A 12,890-nucleotide genomic window follows, 5' to 3' on the forward strand; every position below is an offset into this window, starting at 1 on the left:
TGGGTCCACACTGCTTTTATGAGCTGTAACACTCACCGCGAAGGTCTGCAGCTTCACTCCTGAAGCCAGCGAGACCATGAGCCCACTGAGAGGAATGAACAACTCCGGACATGCCGCCTGAAGAGCTATAACATTCACCATGAAGGTCTGCAGCTTCACTCCTGAGCCAGCGAGACCACGAACCCACCAGAAGGAAGAGACTCCAAACACATCCAAACATCAGAAGGAACAAACTCCAGACGCGCCACCTTAAGAGCTGTAACACTCACCGCGAGGCGTGGCTTCATTCTTGAAGTCAGTGAGACCAAGAACCCACTAATTCCGGACACATTTCCAATAACAATCAGCTCTTACTCTAGTTCTGCAGTTTAAATTATGCTAAAGAATAATACATAAATGTTCCTGACACCAGCAATTTTCCTAGAAACCATGATTTGCAAGGTAAATAATCTGTGTGTTAACTGCGCTTTATTCTTGAAAGTATTCTGAAGAATGATGAATCAAAAGGAAAACATTCTTAACAGAACAATCAGTTTCAAGGGCAGGCTTAGTCATACAACTGAACTACTGGAACACTAAAATTTAAATACATCTGGAAAAAAGCCACAGATGTCTGCTCACCAACAAATACAAGTTTTAATTAATTAGCTGATTTGCTTTAAACAAATGTAATTGTAGCTCTGAAAAATACAAAATAAGGCCATATTAATTACTTTCTGGAGAAAGGGTTACATTTTAAAAGTCCTCAGGGCCCATCCTCAAGCAGCCTTGGCCCAGGGCTGGGGTGTGCAGGGCACCAGGACGCGAATGGGAAAGCGAGATGGAGCAGCAGTGGTTGAAGGCCAGGCTGAGGCCTTGGCGTCATCCACTGAGACTAAACAGAGTTTAGTGTTATCTGCTGGACTGTTGAGTGAAAAATATTCTCTGACCTGATCCTGAATTTTCCTTGATTATCAAAAGATTAAGAAACGGGGTCACACCATGTTACCCAGACTGGACTCAAGAGACTCTCCCACTTCAGTCTTCCAAGTAACTGGGACTAGAGGTGTGCACCACTGTGCCTGGCCCAGAATCGTTTTCTTCATTTCATTTTTGGATTGTTCTTCGCAAGTGTATAGAAACACAATAGTTTGTTAAATATTGATATTGTATGCTTCGACCTTATTGAACTCCTTTATTCATTCTGGTAGTTATTATGCTAGGTTCCTTGAGATTTTCTTTAAACAAGATGCTATCATCTGCAAATAGAGATGGTTTTACGTCTTCCTACTCAGTAAAACCATCAATAAGAGATTGATGTGTTTCATTTCATTTTCTGGCCTAATGCTCCGGATTCTTTCTACTGTTGTATTTCGCTGTTTGGATGCATCATAATTATTTTTACCAATCTCTTATTGATGAACATGTAGGTCATTTCCAGCCTCTTGCAGTTAGTGCTGCAATAAATAACCTATTACAGAGTCATAGAGTAATATTTCTCAAACTTTTTGGTCTCAGGATTACTTTACGTTTTTATATATAAGTTGCAAGTTTGGGCTTAGAAAGAATTTAATAATCATGAAAATTTTGTTTTCTTATAAAGTTGCTTTAATATTTGACATTGTTACCCTATCTAGATATTTTAAATGATATAATAAAACAAATGATGTCACAAATCAAATATTTAACTTTTTAAACAATATTTTTAGAGATTGCTTTTTTCTGGATAAACAAGGACTTTTAAAACAAAGAACTAAAAATCTTGAAATTTTTAATCAGGTTCCATGTTCCTAATTTTAATGGGTTCTAGTTCACAAGTGCTAGTTAATTCTTCACTGATAAGCCAGATGAAAGTGGAGATCCAAAAGGACCCTCTTCTAAGGAAGCAGTATATGCAAAGCTTAAAGATAAATGAGACCATGGTTTCAAAATATAGAGTGGCATACACTTGGCTAAAAACAATTTGATCATCACAACCATTTGGCCTAAACAGCCATTTGGTTGAAAAGGAATATCCCCCAGTTATGGCTTCTTTTCAAGTATCACTAATTTTGGGACATCATGGGTTGTTTTTCAAGCTTCTGTGCCAGAGTTTTCAGGAAAACTTTTTCTAATAATTGCTTTTGTGTTTCTAACTGATTTTCCAAAGACATGATTTTGACTTTTTCCCTTTTAATGAACATGCTTTTGAAATAAGCAAAAAACAATAAAAGAAACTGTATCAAAGAGCAAAAAAATCCTCACCAAATATTTTAAGAATATTTATGCATATAAATGTAACAGTAACTTATGCAATCATTTAAAAGCTCCACAATGTTTACTTTTGCCAGTTATATAAACTTTTAAAAATTGACCATGCCAGTATCAACCCTGAGCACTGTGTATATGCTTTTTTATAGCTACATAAATCACAACTTCCTAAGTCACAAAAATTAGCAAATAGTTGAAACAATAAGGTAAGAAAAGTAAACACAACCCCACAACCAAGGGGGACCTGCTGGGATCTGCAACCTATTGCAGTGCTCAAAGAAGTCAAACACTGGACACAGCATCTCATTCGAATTCATATTCTCATTTCACGACTTCTAGTGCAGCTCTACCAGTAGTAGCTGTGGCAAGTTTCCCCTACTTTTAAATGAGGGAACTGAATCAGAAGATTCTGAAGATGCCCTCCAAGTGTGACTCTAAGTAAAACTAACTTTGAGGTCCAAAAGCTGCCAACCTTTCAGAAGTATGATGAGTGTTCATTGACTCCCTTTCTGTGAGAAGAATGTGTGGGAGAAGAAGAAAAGGAGATTAAAAAAGGACTGCAGGCCCCCAAATCAACCTGTAAAAATCGGTGGAGGGGTAGGCAGGGGGCAAGGAGAGCACAGCTGCAGGATCACCACAGGTAAGCCATTCTTCAGTGTCCCAGCAGGACTCTGAGGTAAAGAGGCAACACACCTATCAGTCTCCTCAAAAACAGTCTGAACCCCAAACTGTAGCTTTTTCTAAAATAAATAAACTAAAAGGAAAAGTACTTGATGTAATAAAAAGAGACACAGATAAGGGAAGCAGATGGGCACCAAAAGCAACTTCCACTTAACTTCACAATTTTGTCTGACACCATCCAAGTCAATCCACCCTTCTATACCATAAGCTCTCATTTATAGAATGCCTAACAATATGCCAAGTAATATGCTTTATGCTTATTTAGACTATCTCATTTAAATCCTTACACCAAGCTGGCATTACCACCATTTTACAGATGAGGGCATAAAGAGATTAAGTTCCCACAAATAATGAACTGCAAAGCCTGGACACACCACCATTTACCTGACCTCAAAGGTGAGGCTTCTTCTGCTCCTCTGTTTGATGTACATGTCACAGACTGATAACCTTGCAAAAGATGTTTTCCTTTCAAAGATGATTTGTTCAAAATTAACACAATATACCTTTTACAAAAATGAAAAAAAAAAAATCCAGTAAAGAAAGGCCTGTCTGGAGACTAACCTCTCAAGCACCTCACTGTCCAAAGGAATAGAACAAACAAGAATAGTTCTCGGAGTCACGACAAGGGTGAAAAAAACAGGGGGAAATAAGTGAATAATATTAAATTTAAATTAACAAGATAAAAATTTAGAAAAGGCAAAACTTTTATGAATTATTTAAAAGATAGGGAACACGTCCCTAGCCTGAGTCAGCACTCCAGGCAACTTATTACAGTATCCACACCCCAAACTTTACAGAGGTGTCCTAGCCTGTAAGGAAGAGATCCTCTCCCATAAAGTATGTGCAGAATGAAAGAAAAGCTTGGGAGAGGACAGATGAACTGCCACATGCTGCATCAGAATTCACAATATATTTCCTCAAAGCATGGGGTTTCAACCTTTTATCGCTTGTGATTCTCAACCAGAGAGTGCGTGATGTGCCCTCCCTGAGGGATATTATCAGAATTTGAGAAAAAGGTTCTGTCAAGTGGTGAGAGAGACAAGACTGACACACCTCTAAGGTAATTCTGATATGCCCCTGAAATAAAAATCACTTTTACAGAAGATGACTAAACGCTATTTACATTACTGGTACCACTCTTAAGCTACATGATAGTTTAAATGAGATTTGTGGGCTAGCTTAAGAATATATAACCACATTTAAAATAACGTTTCTATGTGAGAAAACTCCAAATAGAAACATGACCTATTTCAACTTTAGGGCTCTCCTTAAAAGGTGGGAGAAAGGGGAAGTGACCAATAGTTTATTGTGAAATCCTAAGGGTTCCTTACACAAGATTTATAGAAGGGCTTCAATGGGGTCCAATAACTCCATGAAATTATATGCAAATTTTGTGTGTATCTATTTTCTGGATAGTTTATATTCTCAAAATTACCCACGGTACACAAGTAAATATTAATTTAAGAACCACAACAATTAACTGCTTCATAGAGAAAGTTAGACATAAGCACCAACCACTGGATTCAATTAAGTATAAGAATAAAATTAGTCTAGACTTCTGTCCCTATAATATCTTTATTCTCATCTAACCTTCTGCCATCCACATAAACTTGATGCCAGAACTTGGTTTGAATCTTGAGAGAGAAAAAAAATCTTACTAAGAAATGTAGCTTTTCCATGCACTAACATATAAATATTTACAGATTTCTGAAACTCCTGAGATTTTATAGATTCCAATAATAACAGGTTTTACTAACGTCACAGAATGCACTGAAATCACTGGGTACTTACCCTTTCTACCTCCATCATTACCCACCATCCACACACCAAATAATTATAGATGCCTAAAATGCATGCAAAATTCTCTAGAATTTAAACTTTCAAGATGATTTTCAAAAGTTGTGCTTCAGAGCTATATCATCAATTACTGCAAAATAAACTGAAATATTCAAAACAATTCCAGGAAGTGAACGAAATAAAAACTGACCTTCATGAGATGCTGATTTATCCATTTTGTAAATGTTTTTTTCTGAACTTTGTCCCGTTCATCTGAAAGGAAAAAATATATATAAAGATAAGGTTGGTAAAATCTGTGAATAAATGACTTTGTGATCATGAATATAAACAAAAATGAGATATTTTAAAGGTATGCTTCAGTGTATTCAAAGTTTCTTGTTAAATTTTGGCAGCTTCAGGCTATCTGTAAGAAAGTGTTTAAAGAGCTGCTTGTCAGGTTGGTCTCTTCCCAGTACTGCATTTACCAATATTCCTCCATTAAACAAATGCCCTCTGCCCCTCTGTCCCATAACCCCTCATCATCACCACCACCACCACGAAGTTGTCTAACGTAAGCCTTGTCCTTGCACTGAATTTCCAAAAGCACTTTACCATATGTACATCCCATTTGCTCTTCACAGCCATAAGAGGAAGGGTTACTCCCATTTGGTAGAATAAGAAACCAAGACTTAACAAGGATAAAAGACTTGTTCATGATTACCCAGCAAATAGTTTAAAGTCTTGACAAAAGGCAAGGTCTAAATTGAGACTTTTTGGCTTGAAGTAGACGCTGGCTGAACATTAATTATGCTGCTTAATTAATATTAAGTAGTAATTTATTATGACTATTATTTGATATGGAATCTCACCCTGTCACCCAGGCTGGAGTGCAGTGGCATGATCTCCGCTCACTGCAACCTCCGCCTCTGCCTCCTGGGCTCAAGCAATTCTCCTGCTTCAGCCCCCAGAGTAGGTGGGACTACAGGTATGCGCCACCACGCCCAGCTAATTTTTTTTTTTTTTTTTTGTATTTTTAGTAGAGACAGGGTTTCACCATGTTGGCCAGGCTGGTCTCGAACTCCTGACTTCAGGTGATCCGCCCACCTTGGCCTTCCAAAGTGCTGGGATTACAGACGTGAGCCACCATGCCTGGCCTATGCTATTTCTTTCCTAGATTCCCGTGTTGAACTGTATAACAAAGAAATGCCCCAACTAGATCTTCACTGTGGACAGTGATCCTGCCCTGGTTCCTACAGACAGCACAAAGAAGAGTGAGGAAAGTTTTCTTCTGATTTCAGGAGAAAGAGCAATCAGAATGCTGTGGTTCATCAAGTTATTATTTCAAAGGAGAATGATAATCATCCAACACCTAGAGCTAGCATTCAAAACTGTATTACGCTATCTTCTTCCTCCCTACTTCTAGACAGCAATTCCTTACTTTCGTATTTCCTTCTTCTCTCCTTTCTGCCTCCAGGGCTACCTCTTTCTCCTTCCCTGGTGGTCTTTTTTCCTCTTCTACCACAATTCAGATGTTCTCCATCCTTTCCCTGGGGGTAAGATATGTTTCGGTCTCTTTCTTCATCTCTTTTTCTCCTCATTCTTCATTCCTAACCCCCTTTAAACTATTGTAATATAACTAAAGTTTCTTTGAAAATGTTTGTCCTATTTATTAAAAGTATTTATGTTCTCTAGAATAACTTGAATGTAAACAAAAGTATATCAACTGGGGAAAATATACACAATATGAGACAAATGTTACTATTAAGAAAAAACAGCAAGAAGAAAAAGATTAACATTTTAATACATAAGTGGGCAAAAACAGACAGTTAATCAATTTTTTAAAAAGTAATGCCCAAGGGTCAGGTGTGGTGGCTTACGCCTGTAATCCCAACCCTTTGGGAGGCCAATGCAGGCAAATTGTTTGAGCCCAGGAGTTGGAGACTAGCCTGGGCAACATGACGAAATCCGTGTTTACAAAAAAATACAAACATTAGCCAGACATGGTGGCATGCACCTGTAGTCCCAGCTACTTGGGAGGCTGAGGTGGGTGGGTCATTTGAGCCCAGGAGCTCAAGGCTGCAGTGAGCCATGATGGCGCCACTGTACTCCAGCCTGGGTGACACAACAAGACCTTGTCTCAAAAAAATAATAAAATAACAATAAAAATGTAATGCACACAGGTACTCAATCTCACTAACAAAAAATAATAATATAAAGTAGCATAGATAAAGCTTTTCTAACTTATCAAATTGCCAAGATTTTATTTTTTTAAAATTTTCATCTTCAAAAGGACACAGGAAACAGACACACATATTGCTGATGAAAATGTAATTTAATTTAAACTTTCTAGACCTGCATTGTTCAGTACTGTAGCCACTAGTCACATACACCTATTTAAGTTTAAACCAAAGTTAATTAAAGCAAAATAAAATTAACAATTCAGTTTCTTTGTTGCACTAATCACAATTTAAGTGCTCGACAGTCACATGTAGCTAATGGCTAACATATTGAAAAGCACAGAAATAGAACATTCTAATCATCATGGAAATTCCTATCAGACAGCACTGCTCTAGAACAAAGCTCTACTGGACAGCACCACTTTAGAATAATTTGATATAGAATAATCCCATCATCACAGAAGTTTCTGTCAGACAGCACTGCTCTAAAACAAAGCTCTACTGGACAACACTGCTCTACAACAATTTGTCAATATACATAAAAAGCCCTAAAAATATCTATGACCTTTCCCAGCAAATCTACTTCTAAAATAGATTCTGAAGTTATAATCATAGTACGTACAAAATGTAACTATGAGAATATAAATCAGAGTGCTTACAATAGGAAAATAAAAATTCTGAAAAAACACAAATGTTCAAGAAAAGGAAATAAAGAAATTTTAGTAAAGAGATACAATGGTCTGTTCAAATTCAACTTGTTGTAAAACTACTCAGTGATAGCATTATCATTTACAGTTTTCCTACTTTAATGCCAATAAGAATGGGCGGGAGGAACATATAACGTAGTTTTTATTTCATAAGCATTTCTTCTCCAAAGTACCTCATTGAAACACCTTCCATTTCCTATCACTGTCAGGGAGAAACGAAAGGTACTTATATACAGCCCATTTTTTGATTCTGCCTATAATACCTTTTCAGTGCCCCAAACTTCTAATCTACTTCTTATTTAAAAATTAGAGAAAGGGGTGCAGAAAGCATTCCCAGAGAGTAGAAGTAGTTTGCTAATTCTGAGTATAAATGCTCTGAATTTATACTAAATTTTTTTTTTTTTTTTTGAGACAAAGTCTTGCTCTGTTGCCCAGGCTGGAGTGCAATGGCGTGATCTCAGCTCACAACAACCTCCGCCTCCCAGGTGCAAGCGATTCTCCTGCCTCAGCCTCCCGAGTAGCTGGGACTACAGACATGTGCCACCACGTCTGGCTAATTTTTTGTATTTTTAGTACAGATGGGGTTTCACCGTGTTAGCCAGGATGGTCTCAATCTCCTGACCTCGTGATCCACCCGCCTCAGCCTCCCAAAGTGCTGGGATTACAGGCATGAGCCACCGAGTCTGGCCTGGTTTTATCTTTGTTTTGTTTGAGACAGTCTCGCTCTGTTGCCCAGGCTGGACTGCAGTGGCACAATCTTGGCTCACTGCAACCTTCACCTCCCTGGACTCAAATGATCCTCTCACCTCAGCCTCCCAAGGAGTTGGGACTACAGGTACATGTCACCACGCTTGGTGAATTTTTGCATTTTTTGCAGAGATGGGGTTTCATCATGTTGCCCAGGCTGGTCTCGAACACCTAAGCTCACGCCACCCACCTGCTTCAGCCTCCTAGAGTGCTGGAACTATAGGCGTGAACCACTGTGCCTGACCCTAAAATTATTGTATTTGCCTGATTCCAAATGTAAAACCCCCAGGCACTTTGCTTAAAACTGCTATCAAAAACAATGATACTAATAATTATGAACCAATAATATTATCCACAAAATGTTTATTAATTCCTCTATTGGCCCCCTAGGGGCATCATTTATACCTCATTCATCTTTGTCTACCACATACTAGATGCCACAAAGCCTCTATGCCGCAATGCCTCTATGCACTCAACAGATAGATGCCCATTGTGTGAAATAATTTTATTTCAGGAAGGACAATCCAACTGAGGAAAATAATGTAGAATTACTTGTATACATATATACAGTAGTATATACAACTATATCTCTTAAAGCAATAATGGTGTCTTAAATGTCTTTCGGCCTTGCTATTCCTAAACAGTTCAAAATGAACCTAAATTACCAATTTGTATGTAAAGCAAGAACAAGGAAACAGAAACAATTTACTAGTTCTTTTCACTGATAAGTGCAGATTCTGTACTTACTTCATTTACTCACTCTTCATCCTAGCATCTATCTGGTCATTTAACGAGTCCAGTGCTATGGTGGTGCTGGTGTCAGAGGGGTGTGAACCAGAGCAACTCCATCTTGAATAGGAGCTAGGTAAAAGAAAGCTGAGACCTACTGGGCTGCATTCCCAGATGGTTAAGGCATTCTAAGTCACTGGTTGAGATAGGAGGTCAGCACAAGATACAGGTCATAAAGACCTTGCTAATAAAACAGATTGCAGTAAAGATGCTGACTAAAACCCACCAAAACCAAAATGGCGACGAGAGTGACCTCTGGTTGTCCTCACTATGACACTCCCACCAGCGCCATGACAGTTTACAAATGCCACGGCAATGTCAGGAAGTTACCCTATATGGTCTACAAGGAGGAGGCATGAATAATCCACCCCTTGTTTAGCATATCATCAAGAAATAACCACAAAAATGAGCAACCAGCAGCCCCCAAGGCTGCTATGTCTATGGAGTAGCCATTCTTTATTCTCAGCTCGCTGCAACCTCCGCCTCCCAGGTTCAAGGGATTCTCTTGTCTCAGCCTCCTGAGTAGCTGGGATCACAGGCATGCACCAACACACCTGGCTAATGTTTATATTTTAGACAGGGTTTTGCCATGTTAGCCAGGTTGGTTCCGAAGTCTTGACCTCAGGTGATCCTCCCGCCTCGGCCTCCCAAAATGTTGGGATTACAGGCGTGAGCCACCGCGCCTGGCCTACTTTCTTAATAAACTTGCTTTCACTTTATTCTGTGGACTCTCCCTGAATTCTCTCTGGCAAGAGATCCAAGAACCCTCTCTTGGGGTTTGGATCCGGACCCCTGTCCTGTAACACTGAGACCACCAGGCTGCAGAGAAAGCACTAGTCTTGGTTTCTGAAGCTCATGACCTTGAGAGGACACCTGACAGAAAGGCAGTGTGGTAAGCACACCAATTGAGAGAAGTACATGGCACTCACCATGTATGCAAGCACAAAAGAGAGAAGGACCAACCTCATCCAGGGCAGTCAGGTGGGGCATAAAGGACAGGAAGTAGGGTACCGAGACAGAAGCCAGCCATGTGTCAATTTCTCCACTAAAAAGAAACTCCGACTTAATCATTTAACATTGAAAGAGCCTTGGTTAGGACCCAACTCTTATGATTCCCTACAAGGTTGCTTCCACTATCCCCAAGATACTGTCATTTTTCAAATGGAAGTGCTGACCACATCTCAGTCACAGACAGGGAGCTGGGGAATCTGGCTCTGTGAAGTGATGTGAACTTTGGACAAGTGATTGCAAACAATGGAAGTTCTGTGCCAAAGTCTAGCACTCATATCACATTTTCAGCAGTGATGTTCTAAGCATCCAGCAGAAAGAAAACAGAGTAAATGAAAAAAATTACTTCCTAGGTAATATCCATAGTATTCCCATTAAATAACAACCAAGGCCCCGATGCTAAATCCTCAAGAAAAAAAAATTTAATAATATATTAAAAATCTTTATAATTCAAGAATAGAGTTTCCATATAAGTCACAAAATAAATTTAATGTATTATGTGTATTATATAAACTATTTTCTTCTTGGGTACAAAAGGGTTAACAAAATAGATTTCTTCTTTTCTAAGTGAATAAAAACTGGTCCTATAGTTCAAGGAACATGAGGTAAAACAGATTCTACAGATAAATTGGCTACTTACCCAAGCAGTATATTAAGAAAGCTGATTTAATCAAATAATTTACCTCTAAGTACAGAGGATAGGTTCATAACTATACAAAGGTTCTTTTGATCAATGAGGTTTTGTTGTTGTTGTGCTAGATGCTCAAAAGCACTGATAATAACATGATATTTCGTAGGTACTGCTGAGGTAATATCTAGGAATTACGATCCGTAACTAAAGTACATAAGACACAAAGACTAAAGTTAACTAAATAACACACATAATTCATAAATTCTGATGCTGTTTTCTAACAGGAACAACCTAAACCTTTTCTTTTAAACCATGATCAACTTAAATGAGTCCCATTCAAATAACAAAATATGCTCTTTAACATGAGAAGGTTTCCATAATGCTACAGTAATGAGAAAAGAGTTAATGTGAATTTTAAAGGCTTCATCTTTCTTCAAGAACCTAGAGTCAGAGAACAATTTAAGTCTGGGAAGACTTTGTAAATCACACCACTTTCCATACACTTTATTTCAAAAGGGAGTTATTTCAAAAGGGAGTATTCCAGATTACACCATCTAATTTTCCAATTACAAGTCTCATAATGGTTCTTTATTTCATTTCAGTTACAGATGTCTAACACTGAGATTTATATTTAGAGCAATGTTGCTACGGCAACAAAAAGGGAAAGTCATTCCTGTGATTTTAAACAATTGAACTTTTATAACATTCCTCTATTTGAAAATTATTTCATTTATAGATTAAGTTTTCAATAAAAATATACATTTATATCCCCCTTAAAAGTGTAACAGCTGAAAATATGTAACGACAATGAAGACAAAGTATAACAGAATTGGGAGGGAACAAATAAATGCAAAAAGAGTACTGATTATTACAATCTATATTGACTGGTTTTCAGTGAAATCCAAACAAAGCTAAACTCACTCAGTACCACACACACAGTAAGTATTGAGATTATATAAATACATAGTCTGTGGACAACAATGGGCAGGGGAGTTCTCTCCAGGGAGCCTCAGAAGTTGTCCTGATTTCAGTACAGGTTTTTGAAAGATGCCCGACAATCAGCTGAACTATCGCCATGCAAACCGAAGCACGTAGTGCAACTTTCCCTTCCCAGTTCTGAAAACATGAAAAGTGATAGTATACGTGATACTACTAACCCATACAGCACATCAGTCCCACCAGCTTTGCGTTCCAATCTTGACCATTTTTCATGAGCTGCCCCATCATTCTGCAGGAAATCTGTGCAGCAGTTCCCTAAACTCTCTCCGTACAAACTCTGATGTGTCAGAGTCCTGTTAACTTTCTATGTAGAAAAGAAAACACTGACTAGACACTCCTACTTGCAAGCTGAAAACTAGTCAACACCTCCTTTTAAACAAATATTAACAAAGCCAGACTCCTCTACTATTTTTGTAGGGGATATATGCAACTGTTACTAAAAAGAAACCAAATTGTCTATTTCTCCTTTTCATTTTAAAGTTGTTCTTAAGAAGTCCTTAAAAAAAAGTTTTAATTCCCTTGTTTTGTTTTGCAATGAGGCGAACCAATAGGATGTTAGATTTCACAGCTGAACTAACTCATCACATTCTCTCTTCTAACACCCCAGGCAGAATTCCCCGGCAATAAAAAGAAAAAAAATCCGGCCTAACTTGTTTAACTTATCCCTGATATGTGTGCCAGGAACATGATTTGGAAGGATCACCTTTATAGGCTAGACATACATCCTTCTGGGAAAAAAACACTTTTGGGTATTTCTTTATGTATGCCTTATAGATAAATTTTCATTTGGATTTCACAATAATTCTGAGTTGGGTAGTACTGTCCTCAGTTTAAAGCTGTGAAAATTAAAGTTGTAGAGATTAAGAATCTAGCCTAAAATTCCACAGCCAAAGTGGGATCTTAAGAAGTCTGATTCTAAACTTTTATGTCATCAAACAATGGAACCCCTAATCTAATAATGCAGGAAAAGCGAGGTGCCTCGAATTTAGGAGCACTTCACTTCTAAGTATGAATAAATGAATAATGAAAAGTCAAGACATAAGAACCCTTGTTCTAAACAAGCAAAAGACAAACTATCTTCGGCATTCTTATGCTTGTCTGAAACATTAGACCAACAGACCTTCCTGAATAGAAACTGTATGTATA

At 38.1% G+C, this 12,890-nt stretch overlaps 1 protein-coding gene across 23 annotated transcripts in view; it reads right to left on the minus strand.

The window, feature by feature from the left end:
- Window positions 1-12,890, minus strand: part of DST (dystonin) — a 495,141-nt gene that overhangs the window by 271,378 nt on the left and 210,873 nt on the right. For all 23 annotated transcript variants that reach the window (XM_032140288.2, XM_032140274.2, XM_032140272.2 and 20 more), the window contains one exon: window positions 4,898-4,959. In XM_032140288.2, coding sequence (XP_031996179.1) covers window positions 4,898-4,959 — 62 coding nt within the window. The remainder of the gene's footprint in view (window positions 1-4,897; window positions 4,960-12,890) is intronic.

This window comes from Hylobates moloch, unplaced genomic scaffold (genome assembly GCF_009828535.3).
Source record: "Hylobates moloch isolate HMO894 unplaced genomic scaffold, HMol_V3 SCAFFOLD_20, whole genome shotgun sequence".
NCBI lineage: Eukaryota > Metazoa > Chordata > Mammalia > Primates > Hylobatidae > Hylobates > Hylobates moloch.